General features: G+C 33.6%; 1 protein-coding gene across 1 annotated transcript in view; it reads right to left on the reverse strand.

Moving 5' to 3' along the window:
* LOC149795804 (uncharacterized) overlaps nt 1-22,144 on the reverse strand; it is a 58,646-nt gene extending 36,502 nt beyond the window's left edge. The window contains exons 1-4 of the mRNA XM_089965706.1: nt 22,100-22,144; nt 15,330-15,473; nt 7,956-8,699; nt 3,889-5,283 (exon numbers count right to left, since the gene is read on the reverse strand). Coding sequence (XP_089821832.1) covers nt 3,889-5,283; nt 7,956-8,699; nt 15,330-15,405 — 2,215 coding nt within the window. The 5' untranslated portion in view covers nt 15,406-15,473; nt 22,100-22,144. The remainder of the gene's footprint in view (nt 1-3,888; nt 5,284-7,955; nt 8,700-15,329; nt 15,474-22,099) is intronic.
* Between the last annotated feature and the right edge of the window lie 1,745 nt (nt 22,145-23,889).

Genomic DNA, 23,889 nt, shown 5'->3' on the forward strand with positions numbered 1-23,889 from the left:
TGTGAATCTTAGAATCAACATTCCTAAACCATTTTAATAATACTCTAGATTGGGTGTGGTTCTTTGTAATCCCCACTAGACACCTCAGAGACGGAACTATGAAGGTCCCTGGTCCAAGTTTTCGCTCAAAACAATTTGAAAATTACTCATATGTTTTTGCATGAAAAGTAGATGAAAGATCTAAATGAAAGTATTTTACTTTAGATATGAAATAATATATTGCGTTTGCATTGTCACGTGTCATTATTGGATGAAAGACGTTATAGTATATTAACTTATCCATAAAATAATACAAAATATGGAGGATGGGCATATGGACTTTCCGTCAGACTGGAAGAAAAAACAAAATGAACAAGAAAGAATAAACAAGCGAAATCACCGATACAATGTTTCATTTTAATGATATTAAAAAGATTTTAAAAAATTAAATTTAAACTGTTTTGCACAGCAATGAAGATATAACGACGTACTACACAAGTTCTCTCCTGACCTGAGAGGTCGGACTGAACCTAACGCAGGTGTGTCCATCTACAGACAAATTAAAATATAAGCATCAATCATTTTGTCATCAAATATTTTATATTAATTGTTTGTAACTAAAATAAGATTAACTACGATGTCGTAACCAGTAGACGAAGTGGGGGTACTAATATTAGTACTAGCATAAGCTCAGTAATGCACGGGGATGATAAATGTGGTGATTAAGTTGCTTAATAGGCTGACGTTACAATTCGAACCGCTTTCATTCCCAATTTCTTTGTAATTGAACTTTGTGATTTATTTTAATTGCATTTAAATATATAAATTCTAGAGTATTGGTTAATCTGCTTTCACTAGCACATTTTTGTACACTGAACAACATTACCGCAATTTTTGTGTAAGTCTGCCCTTATGAGTTTTGTACAGCGTACTTTAATAGGAAGCAGGCTGCATACCTTTTTGATGAGCAAATTCAACATTTATTTGTACAGAATGGTTTTTATGAGAGCCTGGAATACTACTTGAAGTGAAATGTTGTAGATGACAGATCTGAGGACATATACGATGCGAAACTTTACAAATATCTGTTAAAATATAATGGAATCCTAAGTTTTCCAGAAAACTTTCTTTTGCATTTTACACCGATGGAGAACTTGTGTTTTAGAGTAGCAAGGTGTCTGAGAAGTCTATATATCATGTAATTAATTAACTGCCTTACAAACAAAGAATGAAAAATAAAAACACGATTTTGGCCAGCATTTGCTTGTTAGTATGAAAAAGAAAACTTCCATGGGAAAGTATCTAAAACTATTTCAATAATCTATGAAGACGCTGGGACGGGGAATAGAACGTACGTCTCCAGACATAGGCTGTTTTAAAGGTAAAGCAATACTGTTGTGTGGAAGCACAGATCTGCCGGCCAGAAACATGTGTGATCACGTGCAATAGCGCTTTGTCATGCTGGAAGAATGAACAAGAGGGTATATTTGCTGCAGCTGGACTTGGTTCATACACAAGTATTCCGATACAAGTGTGTTATCCCAAAGTTGCCTACAAGTACAGATAAAACTTTCACAGCATGTATGATTGGCCGTGAACATACAGAATAAAGGAATTTATTAAAACAATGAAGTGCAGTGAGTATGATGCAACTAAAAACATTTTCGCAGTGACCCGCTAATCTCAGCGTGAGGTTGTCCACCTGAACAAATTAATATATGTTTGTTTTCTTGTGTTGTTTCATGGTGGGAATCATCATATATGTGTAAATTTCCAAATAAGCTTGAATTCGACTAAAATAACATTTAGATTAACCATATAATCTGTATGACGAAAATCATGATAATCAATCGCTATGACCTGTGTACTGCCAATTTATACTCATTTACTAATGACTCTGGTTGTAGAAAAACAGCATCTCCTTTGCAAAAGCTTGGGATATTTAGAATAAAATCGAGCGTGACAGAGACTTTGTTTCATACTGAAGAATCTCCAATCAATCCATTGTAGATTCTGCAAATAACAAACAAGACTGGAGATTTCCTATGAAGAATTTTGTGATATTTACAGTACACGTTAAGATACTATTCTATACAGTTTGCATATTCTATACAGTTTGCAGTCTTCAGATGCTTGTGATCACATAATTTGGAATTAATCTGGCATCATTAGATTCTTAGATAACACATGCTCGGTCGAGTTTTGATATACATGGCTTCTAATCTGCCATATATTAATTAGCTTAACTATTAATTTATGTCTCTGAATGTTTGTTGTTTTTGTTTTCTCTTTCAAAACATGACTGATTTATTTAAATTTAAATAAACCAAGCTGGAAAATGAAGACAGTATGAAACAGACTAAGCGAGTCTCAGAACTAAGAGAATTAATATAAGTTAAGCTTGTATGTAAATAATTCAGTTGCTAACAGTAGATGCAATATTAATTTTTGTTATGTTTAAGAAAGTTAGGACATCTTTCAGTTTGATGTGAACTCTACTCCAAGTTAAATATGTACCTTCTTTAATGATATTGTATAAGAACTTTCAGTAACAGGAACAATACTGTATTATGGAAGAGTCGATAGCAAATAAGTACTATACTTACCTATTTATCTTTTTAAATGAAACAGATTATGAAAAATATTGCCATCTGCGTCATTTACTAACAGAACGCTATAAATTGGTTAAAAAAATATTTATAATAAAATTCATAATATAATCTATAAAACAGACACATTACCACTTTCGATTTGTTATGTATATTGTAGTAATTTACACTTCTATTCTTAATGTCCTAGAGTGTAACATCTCCATATCTGAGATTTGCCTTAACTCTATCTCCCTTTTTTATATGTCTGTTGCTATACTTACAATGTGGTGACTAGAATATTTGTGGTTCATTGACAAGCACTTTCTACCTGTATTCAGGCTCTATTTTTACTCAATAACAACAGCTTATTGCCTACACTGAGATATATAATTTTTTATTAAATCTTACAGGCATTCTTAACAGAAATATTTATTCTCCCAACAGCAAGAAAGGTACAAAATCGAAAGCTAAGCTCTATACGTGTATTTGCATGTTGTTCGTAACAGAGTTAAAATTACACACAAAATGATTTATCCTACTAAACGTCAGATTGAATCAAAAATCCATCTCACATCAAATCCCACAGATCAGTCCATGCTTGTAGTTCTAATGACAGACTTCAAAATTATGCCTAACATTTCTGTTAAAATCAGTCTATGTCCAAAAACCATCTTACAGTAAGAAAAAAAAAACTGGACAGTCAAAACTTTTAAAATCTAACAGTATCATTTCAGAAGAATATGAGAAATAGTACACTTTACTCTTATTCAGTCTATCACCATGACCATATTCCTTGTCTGCCTAAAGTCCGAAATTTTGGACTTTTAAGTGGAATATACCCTGAATGCACCTAAAGTCCAAATGAAAACTGCAAAAAATTTCATATGAGTTTAATACATGAAAAACATTTTTGTTTGTGGATGGCAGATGAGTTTCTCAAGGTTTGGTATTTGTGTTAATATGTAGGAAGGCTGGTATCATTTGTTTAAGATAGAAAGGTCTTAGTGCCAGGAAGCTTTCCGCCAAATTTGACCAAATTATGTTCCGTAATGTGTCTTTTACATAAACATTATGCATGACATTATTATAAAGTGTCATATAAATCTGATAAAATGGTCTTGAACAAGGTAAGAAACTAGTCCAGCAAAATGACTTTATGTATGTTGTTATTTACTGAGACAATTCTAGATCTTTGCTAAACCAAATTCAAAACTGATTAAATTTTTTCACTATCTACTACAAGGAAAGAGAGGAATCAGGCACCTAAAGCCATTTGGGAATACAAATAATTGTTCCATCAAGTTTTGTGTGCACTTACTTGACTTCTTTATTTCTTTAATTTTCTCAATGACATCTGGGTCTGGTTTCACCTTCATCTCAGGATGTATGATATCCAGCAACTGGTCCAAGTCAACAGGCTTACTGTTTGAACCCTCTGAATCATTTGTGTTCTGCTCAGATGTAGCATCTCCCTTTACCTGTAGCATGGCTTCTGTTTTTCTTTGATTCTTATTTGCTTTATAATCTGATATGTTAACTAACTGTTCATCACCTTTGCCATGTTTCTCAGCATCATGATCAGCCATAGATGTACCTGTTTCAAAACAGATAATCGCGTCTACTGCAGCATCAACAATTTCAAAAATGTCATTTGTAGTAGTCACAATTATATGTGTTGGAGACTGGTTAATAACAATTTTCCCTTTGTGCTTCTTCTTCAAGTCTTCTAAGGACCTATATATCTTTGGGCAACACACTGCTTGGGCTTCTGTCAGTGGATATGATCTTTCTTTGATGCAACCTTTGATAAATTTATCCATACCCATCATGTGTTCCGACTTCTTGGAAAAGAGATGTATTTTCATGGTCTGGTGATTTGGTATCCAAACAATAGGAAGTTTCATGATGATATTATCAATATAGTCACACATTTCTGGTAAAGCAAAAATGTCAAAGTGGCAACCAGGAGAGAAAATATCCTCCTGAATCTGAACATGTGCATTTGCTAAGAGTTCCTTAAGATGTCCTGCTGCAGCACTGGCATGATCTCTTGGACCTTTCAACATAATGATAGATTTAGTTTCATCAGGTGTCATAGTCAGGTTGGGATACTTCTCACTCATTTCCTGAAGATAACCAAACTTTTTCAGCACCTTCTGCCACACTCGGTCAATGGTCACTACATCCTCATGATTTTCAAAACAATCCTCAACAGCAGCTTTTATTGCAGTTACCACTTGAAGAATAGATGCTTTGTCTTCCTCTGTACACACAACACATACACCATCAGGTTCCTGCTCACCAATCAATTCAATCCAAGCATTATCCATTTCTTTTGTTTGCTTAACTCTTTGTAAGATGTCATCCAGCATTCTGTGATCAATCAGAAGGGTATCATAGAACAAAGACTCTTGTGCACAAGCATACACATTGCCAAATGCTTCTTTTATAAAATGTATCACTTCTAATTGTTGTTTAAACCTTTTTATGGATATTTCAAAATTAAATGAATCATCATCATCGCTTGACACTGTCACGAAAGAGCCATGTCTTTTTAGAATGTTGTTTAACATATGTTGCCCTTGTTTCGTTTTTGTAAAAAAGTTCCAAAATACATGGAAATGCCAACTACATGGTACATTTGTTTTTATTCTTTTAGACATGTCAGAAGCTCTCTTATACTTGATCCAGAGTGGAAGTATACAGTTCTTTCCTGCAAATAAGTTTGTAATATATTAAGGAAAGCAACAACTCACACACAAATCTGATCAAACATATCACAATTCAAAGTCCTTGATTGAACACACAAGCACACACATAATGGCATAATATATGTCTGTCACATGTTTAATAGTCCTCGATATAGTTATTGTTTTGGTGGAGGATAAACATAGATGCTACTGGCAACTTTCTCACATGCCCACACTAGCTGAGCCCGACAATCTAACCCACGCAGCCAGAGGCCAGATGACAATGATTGATACAGGCAAGCACTTTAGACCACTTAGCCACCTGCATCCCCCCCCCCATATGTAGCTTACATACATTTTTGCACAAAAACCACTTTTCGTCTTTCAGTCAGAATGACCTTGATTTCTGACCTTTTTGACTCTGAAATAAACTGGTTTCTTCCTTACCAAAAAGTGCAAGCCATTCACAAAGGCTAGGTCAGTTTTGATTTGTACAACTACTGTTACTGTGAGGAAACCACTCATTTCCATCAACTGATTTGACCTTTGACCTTTGACCGTTTGATTCCAAAACCAAAAGCCTTCTTCCATACCCCCTCATGCAGGCCATCCACAAAATTTGGTTGAGGTTTAATGTTGCATAAAGACCTTTACATTCCATCTTTGGAAGCCAAAATCAATAAAATTCTTTCTTACACCATGTGATAGCTAACCACAAGGTCTGGTAACCAGACTTTATGGACAATGCCAGCTATTATGTTGAAACCATTTTTCTTCTTCCAGCAAGTGACCTTAACCTTTGATATTTTGAAATGTAAAGTAATAGGGTTCTTCCTTATCCCACGTCCAAGATATTCAGGATGTTTGATAGTGAAGAACTTGAGTCATTATGCAGAAACTATTATAATTATGTTGTCACTGTGGCTTTGACTTTTAAGGTTTTGGGTGTATGAAACTGATTTTCCATCCATACTCAAAGTACAAGCCAGTCACAAAGTTTGGTAACCACTTATGGTGGACAATTGAAGTTAGTGTGCAGAATCTAAAGTTGTGTGTTTGTTTGTGTGTGTGTATGTGTGAGAGAGATTTGGATTCTTAACGTAGCTTTAAAACTGCTTAGTCATATCACGACAATGTCTGCAGTTTGACAGTTTATAGTGATGTATAGTACTGGGGCATCCTGCTGCAGATATATAGCATGATGACCCACCCAGTCACATTATCCTGACACCAGGCTGACCTGGTCCTGACACTAATCTCTTACTGCTGAGTGCCTAGTGAGGCAGCTGTTAGTACCATACTTATAAGTCTTTGGTATGGCTCTTACCACGAGCCCACCAAAGCTGTTGAAACCAAACTTGTAACAGATGGAAAGACAGAGAGGCAACATTGTAACATAATACATTCTTTATGGCGGTAACATCAAAACAAATGATCCATAACATAATGTAAGATATATTTCAAATTTTTTCTCTAAAACTATTCATGTTCTTTACCGACCAACAATATTATGTAATATGGATTGGAAAATCATCAAAACCTAACTGAAACTATCATTAACAATATTATATAATATGGATTGGAAAATCATCAAAACCTAACTCAAACTATCATTAACAATATTATATAATATGGATTGGAAAATCATCAAAACCTAACTCAAACTATCATTAACAATATTATATAATATGGATTGGAAAATCATCAAAACCTAACTGAAACTATCATTAACAACATTTTGTTTGATAGCAACTTCTGTTTCTGTCTTTGCTATTTTAAATGAAAATTTAATAGTTTGATAGTGAGAGTAGCAAACAAAAAATATACTTTCTGATATTTTTGCTGCAATTTATGATAGTTATTGACAAAAAATAACATCAATATGAAGAAAATTTTTTCTTCAAAATAACAATACCTTTTTCAAAGTATCAACATTAGCAAATTAAAATTACAGAATATATTCTGAATTTCATGGATTGATGGTTCATGACAAAATTTCATGTATGAAAAACTAACGGTAATATTATCACTATTCTCCTACATATATCATATATAGGTCTGCCTGGATTAATCTCCTAAATATAACGTATCTAAATTCAGCCCTGACTAATCTCCTACATATATCATATATAGGTCTGCCTGGATTAATCTCCTAAATATAACGTATCTAAATTCAGCCCTGACTAATCTCCTAGATATGTCTTATCTAAGTGAGCACTGACTAATTTCCTAGATATGTCTTATCTAAGTGAGCACTGACTAATCTGTTACATATGACTTATATAGGTTAGCCCTGACTAATCTTATAGGTTTAGTTTATCCAAATACACCCTGACTAATCTTAAGGTATAGCTTATCCAAATCAGCCCTGACTAATCTGCTAGATATGGCTTATATAGATTAGCCCTGACTAATCATATAGATATAGCTTATCCAAATCAGCCCTGACTAATCTGCTAGATATGGCTTATATAGGTTAGCCCTGACTAATCTTATTGATATAGCTTATCCAAATCAGCCCTGACTAATCTGCTACATATGACTTATCTATAATACAGCCCTGACTAGTCACCTAGGTATGGCTTATTGACTTTCCTGACTGATCGAATTAAGACAAAAACACAACAAAATCACTCAAATAGTAAGTAGAGAGTTGAAGAAGAATATATGCAGCTGATTGATTAAATATGTTTACCATCATCTTCTTGCCATTTTGGTGTTTCAGCAAAGTCACATTCTGTATCATGTTTACTGGAAATACTCCTAGTTGTCTTGGTTTTCAACAGGGTTTCAGCGAAGTCACATACTGCATCATGGTTACTGGAAATACTCCTAGCTGTCTTGGTTTTCAACAAGGTTTCGGTGAAGTCACATCCTGTATCATGGTTACTGGAAATACTCTTAGATGTATCAACATTCAAGAATGTTTCAGCAAAGTCACATACTGTATCATGGTTACTGGAAATACTCTTTAAAGTCTTGGCTTTCAATATGGTTTCAGCAAAGTCACATCCTGTATCAGGGTTACTGGAAATACTTCTGGAAGTCTTGACTTTCAATAGGGTTTCAGCAAAGTCACATCCTGTATCAGGGTTACTGGAAATACTTCTGGAAGTCTTGACTTTCAATAGGGTTTCAGCAAAGTCACATCCTGTATCAGGGTTACTGGAAATACTTCTGGAAGTCTTGACTTTCAATAGGGTTTCAGCAAAGTCACATCCTGTATCAGGGTTACTGGAAATACTTCTGGAAGTCTTGACTTTCAATAGGGTTTCAGCAAAGTCACATCCTGTATCAGGGTTACTGGAAATACTCCTGGAAGTCTTGACTTTCAATTGGGTTTCAGCAAAGTCACATCCTGTATCAGGGTTACTGGAACCACTGCTAGAAATTTCAGCTTTCAACAGGGTTTCAGCAAAGTCACATCCTGTATATTGGTCTGAAATGTACATATAAGCATAGTTTTATGATTTTATTTTCAAACAGGACAAACCGAAGATATCTGATTTGTTTCTTAATTGATTGACAGATGTGGTCAAGTGCAATTCATCATGAAGGTTTATCAAGTGAAATAATTTCATGAAAATAGTCTGTAATGTGTTGACTGTTGATTTTTTTCATTCAGGACACATTCATTGTATAAAATTATATACAGCTCCAGGCAGGATAAGATTTCATTAGATGTTCAGGTGTGTGATTATGAGATTTATTCATGCTATTCAAGAACTATTTTTATTTAAGCTATTCTTGCTAATCTATAACACTGTTTTATTGGTAACATCAGCCACAAAACTGAAATATATTAATGTACCGACAGTCCTAAAGCATTAATATGGCACTGTCCAAAATGTCTCTGAATTAATACACTACAGTTCTAGAATATTATTTAAGTCCAGAATATTATTTTAACTAAAAAATCAGTTGATGTTCAAAATTTTTGCTAACCTGTTGTATGGTCTAAAACTGTTCTACTCCAATCAATTGCAATTAGACAAATAATTGTTATATAATTGGTTCACATTTTTTAATAAAGTGTCTACAAATATACAGAAAATATCTCAAACTGGTTTCAAAAATTGCTTATATTATCTCTGAAATACGATTTACAGTGCTTTGGCACCTTACTGACCACACCAAATGAATCAAGCAACTAACTAAACATTGTGTGACCCTGGAATAGGCTCATAATAAGGATTAATGTGTTGCTGAGGAACTGCTATTGGAGACCAAACACTGGAAGAATATAGTCTTTTGAAGATATTGTATCATTGCTTCATAACGATGATGTTTGTACTAATGTTACTGTTTCTTCAGCACTAACTGACTCCAGCAGAAGAAGAATCCCTTTGCATCAATGTTTGGAAAGACATCATAGAATCATAGATGGTATTAATTACCTCCCTTTCAAAATCTATCAGAATACTGACTGGCTTTTACAGTGTGGTGACTCTGCATAATCTGATGCAACATTTCAGTGTATGTTGCTCATTGTTTATTCCATAGAAGAATATGCACACACACTATGACATTGCATTTAGGAGAAGTTAACATTATTGTACAGATAGAGGGATTTGTCCTTGGAGTCATTGTACAGCAGATTATTGGTAAATAGGGGTGGGTGTTAATGATGTAGGGGCCATTGTCAGTGGAGGTTTATCCACAGAATGGGATGGCTGTCCAGGGGGGTTTTGCCCAGGAGGTTTTCTTACAGAACCCACTGATGTTCAACCATCTTTTGTAAAACTATGACTTACCTTTAAGTGTTATGTGTCTTTATCTTTATCTCTTCAGCAGTTCAAGCTTGTTTATGTGACTATATGGGTTCAGGAGTGGGGGACCTCAGTGGTTTAACAAATATCTCCAAATAAGTCATTGTAGTTATTTATTGTTTATATGCACACTGATTTCTACTGACCTGTCCAAATATACTATATTACAATCTGTCTACATTTTTGACATTGAAATCTAAACTATTTCTGTACAACATTTATCAGAAAACACATTGTTATGACTCTATGGTCTTCAACTAAGTAATAGAAAAGAGCGAAAACCATCAAGTTTTGTTATCTTCAACAAACAAAATTAGTCCCAAGAACACAAAGTGATTTTTCAAAAGGAACCTACAGTATTGTGAATTAAGTCATAAATGGTCCTAAAATTTCTATCAAAAGTCCATTCATATAGAGTATTCCAAATGAAGTCCAGTAATGTTTTTGAGTGAAGTCCAATCTTTAATATGCTGATGTGACAGTAGCCTTAAAACTGTGTCAACTGTCTTGTTGAGTCACAATGATATAATCCTGAATATCTTTCAACAAATTCACAACAATCTCAAAATTGTGATTTTATCCTAAAGCTAATGAGCACTTTGAAATTCTAATGAATAATTTAAATAAATAAATCTTCTTAAATAATTGAACACAACTATAGACTGACTCTGCCACAGATGTTATGATAGGAATAAATAACTATATTTATCACTAACTTTAAATAAAAAAATCTAAATCACAACAAGAGAACCGGGATAAGAGTTATTTTTGCAAAACATTCATCAACATGATCACTTCTAGAAACTTCCAAGGTCAAAAGAAAATGTAAATATGTTTACCATACTCTTAAAGTGCAACCCATAATCATGGAAATGTTGTTTACAAAACAGACCCCTACAATGTATAATCATAAAACAAATTAAACACATAATATAGATATAGATATTTAGAGATAATTAACAACACCAATACTCAATTCTCTTGGATACATAATATGACTGCATAACAGTTACTGAGGGGTGGACCCAGCAAACCAACTAGTAACTAGATACTGACTCAGTGTGTGTGTGTGTGTGTGTGCGATTTGGATTTTTAACGTAGCTTCAACAATTTTTCAGTCATATTGCTATGATGTCTGAAGTGTGGCAGTTTATTGTGATGTCCAGCACTGGAACATCATGCTGCAGACATGTAGCATGATGTCCCACCCAGTCACATTATCCTGACACCAGGCCGACCAGTCCTAACACTAACCTCTTAATGCTGAGCGCCAAGTGAGGCAGCTGTTAGCACCATTTTTCAAGTCTTTGGTATGACTCGGCCGAGGATCGAATGCACGACCTCCGCATCCGAGGTAGATGCCCTAACCACTAGACCACCAGAGCAGTGACACTGACTCAGCATTTTATCAATAGGACACCTTTCTCAAGACTAACTGATTTTCTGACTTGCACAATCTTGACTCACATAATCAAAATCTTTTAAATTGTCAAAGAATTGAGATAAGATTTAGCTTTTCCTCAAACACACTAGTCAATGAAGTAAAACCTGTTTATCCACTTTATCATGCTCAATCTAACCTTATATTACATATTTAATTTTTCTAAATTAAATTATCTTTTTCTTCATACCTGCATTAAACTTCCCTTTAATTATTATTAAACTTATGATTTGCTTTATTTTTAAATCAGCAATATAGCTGTTAATATGACAAGTTTATACAAGTTTACAGGAAATAGGTAATTTATATACAACATAAGATTTTTGCATCCCAAATTTTCACCCAATCATAGATTACAATGCAAAGATGATGTTACATCTAGTGGAAAGAAGTTACTACAGACAATGCAAAAATTTTAAAACAAAATAACACCAGAGAATATGTTTAAAAGTCTGAAAATTGATGATCTGAATACAAATTTTCCACCTTTTTGCTATATGTTTGTTTCATACAAATATATAAAACTTTATATTGCTTTTATAACTAAAAAAGTTTGAAAGACTCATATTTGTTTACATGATCTTGTCACTTATGTAGAAAACATTCAAAGTTTGCAGTATCTTTTATTAAACTAAGAAATGAAAATGGCTAGAGTTTAAATTACATTTTAATACAGGATTATCTGGGTGATTTTGTTACAATTTCAGTGCTTAAAACTGCTTATCATATTTTATTTGTGATGCTTTGAAAATATTAATAATCCTTAAAATCTATTGACAATAATTTTGAATTTTTACAAAATGTGGGTGAGTTTAGACTTGCTTTATTGCATAATACACAATTTCAATAAGAGACAAATCACTATGCGTATAACTTTAAATGTATAATAAGCAAAGCACTTAAAAAGAGGCAGTAAATATAAATAAAAGTGAATTTTTTGTCCAGATATCTACAACAATGCAAAGGTTAGAATTGAATCATGCTAAGATATAAATTAAAAATGAGATGCACAATTAAATGTCTAGGTATCTTAAAAGTTAATGAGAACAAAGACCAGAATCTGAAGCATGCCAATATACAATTTAGGTTTTAACAAAAAGAAAGTAAGTTAACTGTATATAAGAAACACAGTTATACAAAAGGTGACACAGGGTTTACATGTCTTCATCATGGCATAAGTACTGAATAGTGATTTGGGTGGTTTGAGTTGGTGGGGAGGAGGTCACTTGACATTACATTTACAGTCTTTACCATTCCAGGATAAAATCAAGGATCTAAATAAATCGACATCTGATTCCTCTCTAACACGACCTGATGATTCATTCTGCAGTTGAATATAACATTTTTTGGTATATGTGAAAATTCTAATAATGTTCTGGCAGCTAAAAGTACCTTAATATCTAAAATGGTAGTCATGTTGTCTAAAGCAGTCATACAAACATTAGGAAGCAATTTCATTCAAACTTTTCAAAGTCTTTGTATGCAATGACCTAACTATTCACACTTTCACAGTAGGCATATTTGTCCTAAGTGTTCTGTATTTATAATACAAAATTATGTGAAGACTTATGGTGTGTTTTTGCTGCAGAGTGTCCAGAAAGCAGAAATGTTGTGGATGTTCATATTATCTATCTTTTGTTCAACATGGCTATGGTAGGTTATATTTACTGTAATTGAGTTAGGTAAACATTTTAGATGATCCTTCATTCAAAATGTGAATAAAATTCTTCTCTTGTATCAAAGACAACTACTCTCTTATACTTTAACATTCACTTCTGTGCACAAAAACAACATCCAACAACAAAACTATCCAAAAAAAATGTATGATAAATTGATTTATAATGGTGATCCATTTCTGATGCAACATGATATCACAGTTGCCCATGGGATGACCTCACCAGCAGATTCCAGTCAATCATTTGGAAGTTCACCCAATGAATATGTATTATTTCACTTGTTCAATCTTTCAATTGTTCAATGCCATCACATAATATGCATTCTCTTGATTAAATCTAAGTTTACACAATGTGAAAAAGCATATATTAAATTGTAATTTTACAAACAGAAAAAACAAGATTCCCTGGAAAAGACAGATGCTCTTTTTGTTGTTGTTGTTGTGGGGTTTAACGCCATTTTTCAGCACGATAGGCTATACATGGCGGCCAGTATTAATGGTGGAGGAAGAACCCGGAAAACCCCGGAAAGAACCACCGACCCACGAGAAGCTACTGGCAAGCTTTCTCACATGCCCACATTGGCTGAATCTTAGACTCAAACAGCCGCAGACAGAGGTGAGATGGCAGTGATCCATAACGAAGAGCGCTTTAGACCACTCGGCCACTCGGGGCCCCCACAGATGCTCTAATGTGTGAATAAATTTTCAGGAATTCAAGATACGACCACTTCTTTTAACTGTTGAGTGTTGAAACCATCTCTGACATACTTCAGCGATAACAAGATTCTCAAATTACCTGCTCTGCTGGACATAATGGATCTCAGATTAATTGCCACTTTTTTCATTTAGGATTGAACAGACATCATTAGAAGTCTTTTGATGGAAACTCCATTTGAATATGACCATCCATTTAGGGGGAGTAGTGACAGCAAAATTGTTAAGGCAGTCATCATGGCAGCCATACTGCATATGTAACTGGTACCATTTTCATCAAGGACTTAACTAATAAGAAGTTTATTGGTGAAAATCATATAGTGATTATGGGAATGGATAGAACAATATTTCCATCATGACTATCATTGTTTAATTTTTAGTAAATTGACATAGTAAAGAACTAATATCATGGGTTATTTTGTGGATATTTCATTTAGCTCTGTGTGAATGTACTAGCTGCAGCACATGTCAGTATGAGGATTAATGCATTCATTTCAATTTTACTTCTTATAGTATATGGTTTCAGGGGAAATTAGTTGTTACAAACTTAGTCAACCTATTAAATATCATTATTAATTTATTATCATTATTATTATTATTATTATTATTATTATTATTATAAAACAGTAAATACTGACAGTCAGATCTGGGCAGCTTATGCTGACATGCTTTTTTTGTCTCAGATAACAGTCTTTCTGAGAGCTGTATCAATTTACACTCAGCTTTCCTTCCAGCTTACTCTAAGATACTATACCTGATCTTACTTAGAGTGTTCACAGATTAGGGTATTAAAATTATAGATGACTGTCTAGAAATATAGGGTGCATCAAACTATTGTTTACAGAAAAACTTGTTTGTGTCAAAAGACTTAGGGTAAAGATGTCATGCAGCCGTGTTTCAGATTTATTGTAGAATGTTTTTAATGTTTTCTTAATGACTGAAAACTATTTCGTTTATTTTAATTCTGTATGGCCAGTGAAACAACAAATGTTTAAGCAGTTATTTTGCCACAATAAAAGATGGCCTCTAAATGTTTCGAGCAATTTTCACAGTATTTCATATTATTTTGATAGAATACAGAACCCAATTTACCCAAAATGTTTAGCCCAGTTAGACCCATGAAAACATATTCTAAAATGTATGTGAAATTCTAACAGTACAAATAATGCATTAAAGAAAACAGAAGTTGCATATTTTTATCAATATTGAAAACTGAAAAGTATATCCTTTAATCTTCATATTTTTGTTGCATTTTTACATAAGTAATTTTAGATGCATGGAAGCAATTCTTTGTATTCATCCACCAATATTTTTACTTTAAAATAAGCTTACCTTACATTAAGCCATCCTTAAAAATGTTACACAAATATACTGATTAATAAATGCAGCAGTTTACTTTATTATTTTTATTTTATCTGACTAAAGTTTTAACAGGATTTTTTTAATACTTCCTAAAGCTGCTATGTGTACCTTCAGTCTCGTCATCTTTGATCCCTATCGTCTCTATATCACCTCCTCCAGATCGCCTATAACCTGTGATCTCCATAGTTTTTAAGCTGGTTCCACCATCATTTGTTCTAGTCTCATCTTCCAAATTGCTTAACCACCATGCTTCTGGAATGGTATAAAATACTCGTTTGCATAAAGATTTTGTGGTATTATTCCTTAATTATGAATTTCAGGTCAGAAAATTTCACTCTAAACAAACATAAATAAGGCAAATGTAGAAATGAAAAGGTAAAATTCCTTAAACACAATGTTGGCATGGTACCCTACTGGTCAACACTTGTGCAGTTTATTTCTAGATTTTTAAATGAGAAAGCACAACAACTGTAACATAATCTATTTTTTATGTCGAATATGAATGGTGAGACAGAGTGTGACAGGGTATGTTTTACTGAAGGAATTCATTTTTATATCCATGTCAAATATAAGAAATGCAAGAACAAAACTGGAAACAGTTCAATGTACCAAGATTTTCACTAAAGCTCTTTCAGAGGATATCAAAATCTTCTCTACTTCAGATTAATGAATGACCATCATAGTCAGTTCATTGAAAATCAAAAAAGCCTATTATCAGCTGTCTAACGCTACCTACATTTTTGTACTGGTTATTATCAGAGTGAGATTCAGCACTTTAGCTTGTATTATTTTTTATGGAAATATGAGATTTAAAATGTCCAAAGCTACTTATTTTCCTGAATGACCATTCATAATACAGTTCTTTCTGTGTGTGATACACATCATTATTTTCTTGGGAATGCTAATATTGTTCCATTTTATATCAATAATTTCACTGTCTCTATATGGAATTAATAGCAAGAGGAGGTAAAAAATCAATCATCTTTAGTAGAACTGAGTATTTTTAATAAATTTATTTTGTCTAACACTTTTTATTTTATTGACACACTGTTAGCAATGTAAGACAAGCTATCACTGGAAAATGATACAAACATCTACACTGTTAAAATGTGTTTTGTTGTACCATTTTATCTTCTTCTTCCACTCAAGACAGCTCAAGAGACAATTTTACTCTATCTTATATTTGCTAAATTTCTCCTATAAAAAAGAAGACAATGCATCACAATGATTATCAAAAACATCATTGTTGATGTAATACAAAGAGCTTGTAATGACATAAATGACATAATAAAAATTAGAAATTATCTTTGATTATAATTGATGAATCTAAAACAGAATATTATATATATAGTGCTACATTTTAAGTAAATGAATAATTTTTCAATCTTTAAGAAACAGAGAAAATTAAAATGAATATATAAGTAACATGTTCCTCTTTCTGCCATAATCAGGGCCTTATCTTAAAAATCATATTCCTTTTCATCTGTAATCTGGATAGAAACATTAGACATTGACCTTCAGAACTCAAGTGGGGCCCCGAGTGGCCGAGTGGTCTAAAGCACTCTCCGTTACGGATCACTGCCATCTCACCTCTGTCTGCATGGGTTTGAGTCCAAGGCTCAGCTAGCGTGGGTAAGTGGGAAAGCCTGCCAGTAGCTTCTCGTGGGTCGGTGGTTCTTCCCTGGGTTTTCCAGGGTTCTTCCTCCACCAGTTATACTGGCTGCCATATATAGCCTATCTTGTGCTGCAAAATGGCGTTAAACCCAACAACAACAACAACAACAACATCAGAACTCAAGTATGTGTCTCTTGCATTATAAGAATTTCATAGTCACAAAACAATTAGTTCTTTCCAGTGCTCAGGAAGCTCTGTGTGTGTGTGTGTGTGTGTGTGTGTGTGTGATTTGGATATTTAACTTAGCTTTTAAAAAAAATCAGCAATATTTTAATGATACCTGCAATGTTTCAGTTTACAGTGATGTCTAGCACTGGGGTATCATGCCGCAGACATGTAGCATCACGTCCCACTAAGTCACATTATCCTGACACAAGGCCAGCCAATCCTAACACCTCTTAATGCTGAGCGCCAAGCAAGGCAGCTGCTATAGTTCCATTTGTATAAGTCTTAAAAGTCAGGAAGCTGTAAGTAGTTTCAGTATCATTACACATACACATATAATGGGTTGCACAATCTACAGGTTAATGTTAGTAGCTGTTATTCGCTTGTGTCTAATATTATCTAGGGGTTAGCATCATGCAAGGTCACCAATATATCCAATTACCACAAGCACTATTTTTATCTCTCTGAAATAAAATGTATTCATTTCATATAAATTGCATCTCTGTGCATGGTACTGATACTTAATGTAACAAATTGTTATGAGATTGAACCTATCTACCTTATTATTACCACACAAAACTGGCAAACTGGCATATTTCCTAATACCACATTGTTCAGAAACTTATCATGAGATATATATTTCCATACTGAATGATATATATATATATATATATATATATATATATATATATATATATATATATATATATACAAGTACTTAATACCAGCAGCTGAACACAAAATCTGCACTAACATATTAATGATAGTAATACTTAATACTGTTAATACATGAAACATGAAATCTACATTACTATAATCAATGGCATTGATACTTGTAAATATCATACTACTGGGCAACTTGACATGACATCAATAGTACTATACTCAATGGCATGGATACTTAATACCATACTGTTAATAAACCTAACATTAGATCTACATTACTATACTAATGACACAGATATCTCATACCATACCATTAATAAACTTAGCATGAGATCTAAATTACCATATTCAATGGCACGGATACCTAATACCATGCTTAATAAACATTTCAAGAGATTTACATACCCCTAGGGGACAAGAGATTTACATACCCCTAGGGGACAAGAGATTTACATACCCCTAGGGGAGGGAATACAATTCTCAATTTTAAAACTTTGAATTAATCAACTTACAAATTGTGACCAGATACTATCATTATTCATTAAACCTCTAATGCAAAATTGAAATGAGAATATAATTTGCAATATAAAACATCACCCTTTAAAATATATTTTCCTTTATTAATCACTGCCATATCTGATCATGTATTCACAGTAACTGAGAAAAACATTCAGAAGCAACCAGGAAGAATCAGTAAACTTAATTTTCAACAAATTAGCAGAAAAATAAAAACTAGTTTCGGTGAGGGACCTTCTACTGAAATAATTCTTCATACCAAATATCATATGACCATATTATACAAGATATTAATTTTTCATATCATATATAATTTGGCCATAATATACAAGATATTAATATCATATCAGATATTGTATGACCATGTTATATATCATTTTCCATACCATATATTATATGACTATACTGTACAAGATATATTATATGAAATGACTGTCAGGAAGATAATTACGGCTAACATAACACTAGTACAATGGTACTAGCTCTAAATACTTTTTAAAGATTTATCAAAAGAAATATAATTTCTTTTACCAGTGACAGGGAAAAACTTAAAGTTTTAATTAGTATTTATTTTCAGGTGCCATTGTTTTGATAGTCGACTGATCTAAAGTGATCTTACCAGAAAGAAAAAATACATTTTACATAAATTTTTGGAAAGAGTGGAGTAAGGTAGCAGCATACAAAACAGTATGATGGAAGACTGTACCTTAAGTGTGTATGAGAACTAGCACTGCACTTCTGGTACACTCTTTCCTCATAAACACAAATGTGTCATTGTTTCAGAGCACATCTGCATGAGCTGACAATGAATGCCATGCATTTTTTTGTTGCAGAAATTACCATGATGCTCATGAAAAATATTTAGATAAACGCTGGTCTGATGAACAGCACAAAGTCCACAGTTTATAAATTATACAATTTTTGAGTGTTATATTATTGTATTATGAGCCTGCAACATCCCTAACCAAAATAAATAATACTGCATTACAAATCTTCTATCAATTTAGAATTCCACTAATAGTGAATTAATAACGACATCATGTCTGCCATAATCTAGCCAGTCACATGCAAAAACACTATGGTTTAACTCCTAAATGGCTCAGAAACACACACACACACACACACACACACATGCATGTTCATTAAAAGACAATGTCTTGTAAATTTTATCCTTTCTGATAAAAGGAATAAAGACAGAGATATAGATATAAGACCCTTCTTAATCCCATCATCCCATCATCATTTGGCATTTCTGAATCAGACTGCTTGATGGACTGATGATAACTAGCATGACTGTGTATTGCAGGTCTTTCAGCACTACTGGACCACTCCGGTGGCCTAGTGGTTAGAGCTTCCGCCTCAGATGAGGGAGGTCGTGGGTTCGATCCCTGGCTGAGTCATATAAAAGACTTATCAAAATGGTACTAACAGCTGCCTCACTTGGCACTCACCATTAAGAGGTTAGTGTTAGGACTGGTTGGCCTGGTGTCAGGATGATGTGACTGGGTGGGACATCATGCTACATGTCTGCAGCATGATGCCTCAGAGCTAGACATCACCATAAACTGCCACACTGCAGACATCATAGCAATATGACTGAAAATTTGTTAAAGCTATGTCAAAAATCCAAATAACACACACACACACATTCACACACACACTCAGCACTACTGTGGGAGATTCTGAGCCCATTAGACAAATCTGCATAAATATTTTTTTTAAAGTTCAGTAAATCACAGTACACTGTACTGTGATGTGTGTGAAGAAACAAAGGATATTACACTGCACTGCCTTGAATGAGAATGCTGAAGCCATCTTAATTAAAGATTAGTGTCCAGTTCATGATCAGCAGCAATGTTTCGAAGAAGTTGGATCTTACTCCATATATAAAATACACAACATGAATATTTTGGTAGTTGGAATAAAGGTGAAGTCAGATTAATATTTTAAGGAAAAATATCTAAACACAGCTGTGCCTAATTGAGGGAAGGACAGGATATATGCAAAGTCCAACAAAATTAAATTTGTGAACTCCTGGTTGACAGAGTTTGACTTGGGAATAACAATGGAGTAGGGGGATTTGATTATTTGCACTTAATGCATATACCATACTAACATTGGCATGTTAATGGCATCTACCTTCCAGAATGCCAAGATCTGACATTCTAAGGGACCAGCCATTTAATGTTTGTTAAAAAAAATATCTGGGGGCCATAAAACAGCTTTGGAAAATTTACTGCACTAAATTTTTAGCAATGAACTAATTATGTGCTCTATTTTACTTGTCAAAATTAAATAATCAATCCCTAAAATATGTGGCCATTGCTTATTTAATATTCCCTCACAGCAATTCAGAAAGATTATGTTTTCAGTGGTGAGAAAAATTCAACAAAAATTAGAGTAGTTCAAACAACAGTTACTGTACCATTCATCTTCTAATGATAGCAATGATGAACTCCAGATGATACTTGCATCACCTTCAAACATTTTGCTGAACCACTGTGGGCAACAAAACAAGCATCTAGTCATGATTGTATTCCACTGTCTAATGAATTATAATGACAGAAACTTGATGTATTTTTTGGAATGTCTATATCATAATGCATGTGTGTGTTCATATTTTGTTAATGCTATATGACAATGATATGACCAGCAACAACTTTTTGTCTCAAAGTGTATTAAATACTTTGAATAAAACATGTATTCATATTTGAATTTTCAGTTACATTCTATGAACTATTATGAAAAGATAACTTATTCCCAATTTTATGATGTAACTTTTTGGTGTCATGCATGAATCCCCCTAGGCTCAACAACATACACAGTTTGAATATTCCTCCCCTCTGCCATTACATGTACACTTATCTTGTGAAGACATCTGTCCATATTTAGGAGTCATGTCATAATGCTTTGTATCTCATCCTGCTGATTCATAACCATTTCCATTCAGTTGGCTAAATAATGTACCTCAATTGAATGAAATACCATGTTACTCATAGCTTAATACAAGCCCCTGTACCCATTCCTAGCATCCACTTTTCCAATCATAAATACCAGGAGGCTACCTGAATATTTATGTCAGTTACAACTCTTCAGCAGACACCATCTGTATTGTTGGGAATTTAAATGTGTGTAAACCAGCAGTGCAAAAGTCAGAATTTGTATTAAGTCAAGCACAGGTGTCAAGCCATAATGAAAGTAAACGTAGCCCACCAAAAATCTACACAAACTTTTTTTTAAATCAAGATTTTTAAAAAATTATATAAATACTATCAAACACTAATTGTGAAATGTATGATTTTCATATGCACAATTATGTCCTAAATTTGATTAATGTTTTGCAAACTGCAGTTTCATTTTAAATGAACATTTACTGAAAAATATTGGCTGTATCAAACAAATATTCATGGTCAAACAAGAAGCTTGAATACTTTCTATAAATTTACAAAAGTTTATCGAGTGTTGTTTGCATGTACATGAACCAAGTGAAGTAACTGCCTGGTCAGTCCCAGTTCTCTCTGGCCCTTCCCACCCTACTTTAAAATGGGTGGAAACGGTAGCAGAAAACTCAGGATACTTCCTTAGATCAACAAGTTGTTCTCTGCATTTTTGTTTTTGACATGGCTAGTCATGCCATTTACATTTGTCTCTTTCTGACATTGTCTTGTTATGTCATAATAAAGGCGGAGAATAAATTGTTAGTCAAGATACTGCTTGCCTATATTTACTTTCCTACGACCTGAACATATCGTCAACTTCAAGTGTAAAGAAATATATTAATTCAAAATTAGTTAAAATATACTTTAGTAGCGCGAGTGGAAATATCATTATATCGGCAATTTTAAGAAATTTTTACCGCATGTCTTTAGCCACCACGCCCACTACCGGCGTCGAAAACGAAAGTATGGTGCATGTGATATGACTATACTACCTCCAAACAGAAGAGTCGTCACCCGAGGCATGCTAAGATAACGGACAGGAAATTCCGTGCTTTTCGATTGGAATTTTATATATTCAAACTGTATTAGCTCCCAAAGGAGCATGCCAATAGATGCAGATTTTTCTCCATAGTTTGAGCACGACAATAATTCAATATTTAAATAATCAATGTTTACATGTTTTTAAAAACTTGCCATTATAAGGGCTGCAGTCCCCGCTAAAACAACAATAATCAACGGACCCACAATGACGAAATGAAAAGATTTAACCAATAAATGAAATGGTGAATTCAGATTACAGATGACATAGTAAGAAATGAAATGATTCCAAGAAGGAAACAGAGTAAATAATTATCACGCTCTCTCTTTGCATTCGCCTCTTCTTTTTCTCTCTGAATTTGTATTTCCTTCTCTTCTCTCTCTACATTTGTATTTCCCTCTCTTTAATTTTTCTCAGCCTCTCCCTTTCCTCTTTTTGCATTTGCATTCACATCTCATTTTCTTCTTTTTGAATTTGTATTACAATTACTTCTTTCTGAAGCTGAAGTTTTCTGAATTATATTTTCGCGTGTGTTTTTATTTAACCATAATTCCTTTAATTCCAAACCAGACACAGATTTACAAATAAAACCCAGAGCATTATAATCCTAAATTTCCTTTCCCACCAAATACTGAATCATAATATTCTTTATTTTATTTTATTGTTTTATTTTTTTTTATTTTTTTTTATTTTTATTTTTTCTTTTCTTAAAGATGCTTTCACTTCAGAAGATCTTAATGTCTGGCAAGTTAGAGGTAAAAATGCTATTTACATCTGAACATTGTCTGAAAACACATTCTGCAAACATGGACAAAAATAAGCACACAGTAAAGATATACATTATACCTCCCTACGTAAGGGAGGAAAAACTAAAGATTTATACAATAAAGAAAAAATAAATATTTATGCAATAAAGCTTGCTTTTACCTATTAGTAAAATAAAGGCAAGCTACACTATAATAATTAAAACTACATAGGATAACAAATGACAAAATATACATAAAGCAATATAGTACTTCTATACATGGGAGAATGCATTTGAAATCACATTATGTTTGTCCTTGATGTACCTAATGTCAATATTCTATGACTGCAGCATCAAACTCACCTCACCTAACCAATATGCGAATTATTTTTCCCACTTTATTAATAAAATATAAGGGGTTACTATCACTGGGTACAATAACTGAAGAAGGAATTGAAAACTGGAACTTGATGTAGAGCCAAAATGAAAGCCAAACATTCCTTCTTGATTGTAGAATAATTTCTAAGGTACTTGCTCAGTGTTTTAGAAGAAGAAAAAAACACTCAGGATGATCCACGCCAGTAGTGAAGTGGGCCACCCTAGCCTCAATGGGAATTAGCATTAAAAACACCCCTGGGCCACTCTAGCCTCAATGGGAAATTTAACATTACGGAAACCCCTGGGCCACTCTAGCCTCAAGGGGAATTTAACATGGGAAAAAGTATTGGGCCACTCTAGCCTCAAGGGGAATTTAACATGGGGAAAAAGTCTTGGGCCACTCTAGCCTCAAGGGGAATTTAACATTACGGAAAAGTCTTGGGCCAGTCTAGCCTCAAGAGGAATTTAACATGGAAAAAAAAAATCTTGGGACTGTTGAGCGACAAGGGAAAATGGAATAGGGTCGGGACCCTATTTTAATAAGG

The sequence above is a fragment of the Sinohyriopsis cumingii genome, chromosome 7 (genome assembly GCF_028554795.1).
Source record: "Sinohyriopsis cumingii isolate HCF-2022 chromosome 7, ASM2855479v2, whole genome shotgun sequence".
NCBI classification, from domain to species: domain Eukaryota; kingdom Metazoa; phylum Mollusca; class Bivalvia; order Unionida; family Unionidae; genus Sinohyriopsis; species Sinohyriopsis cumingii.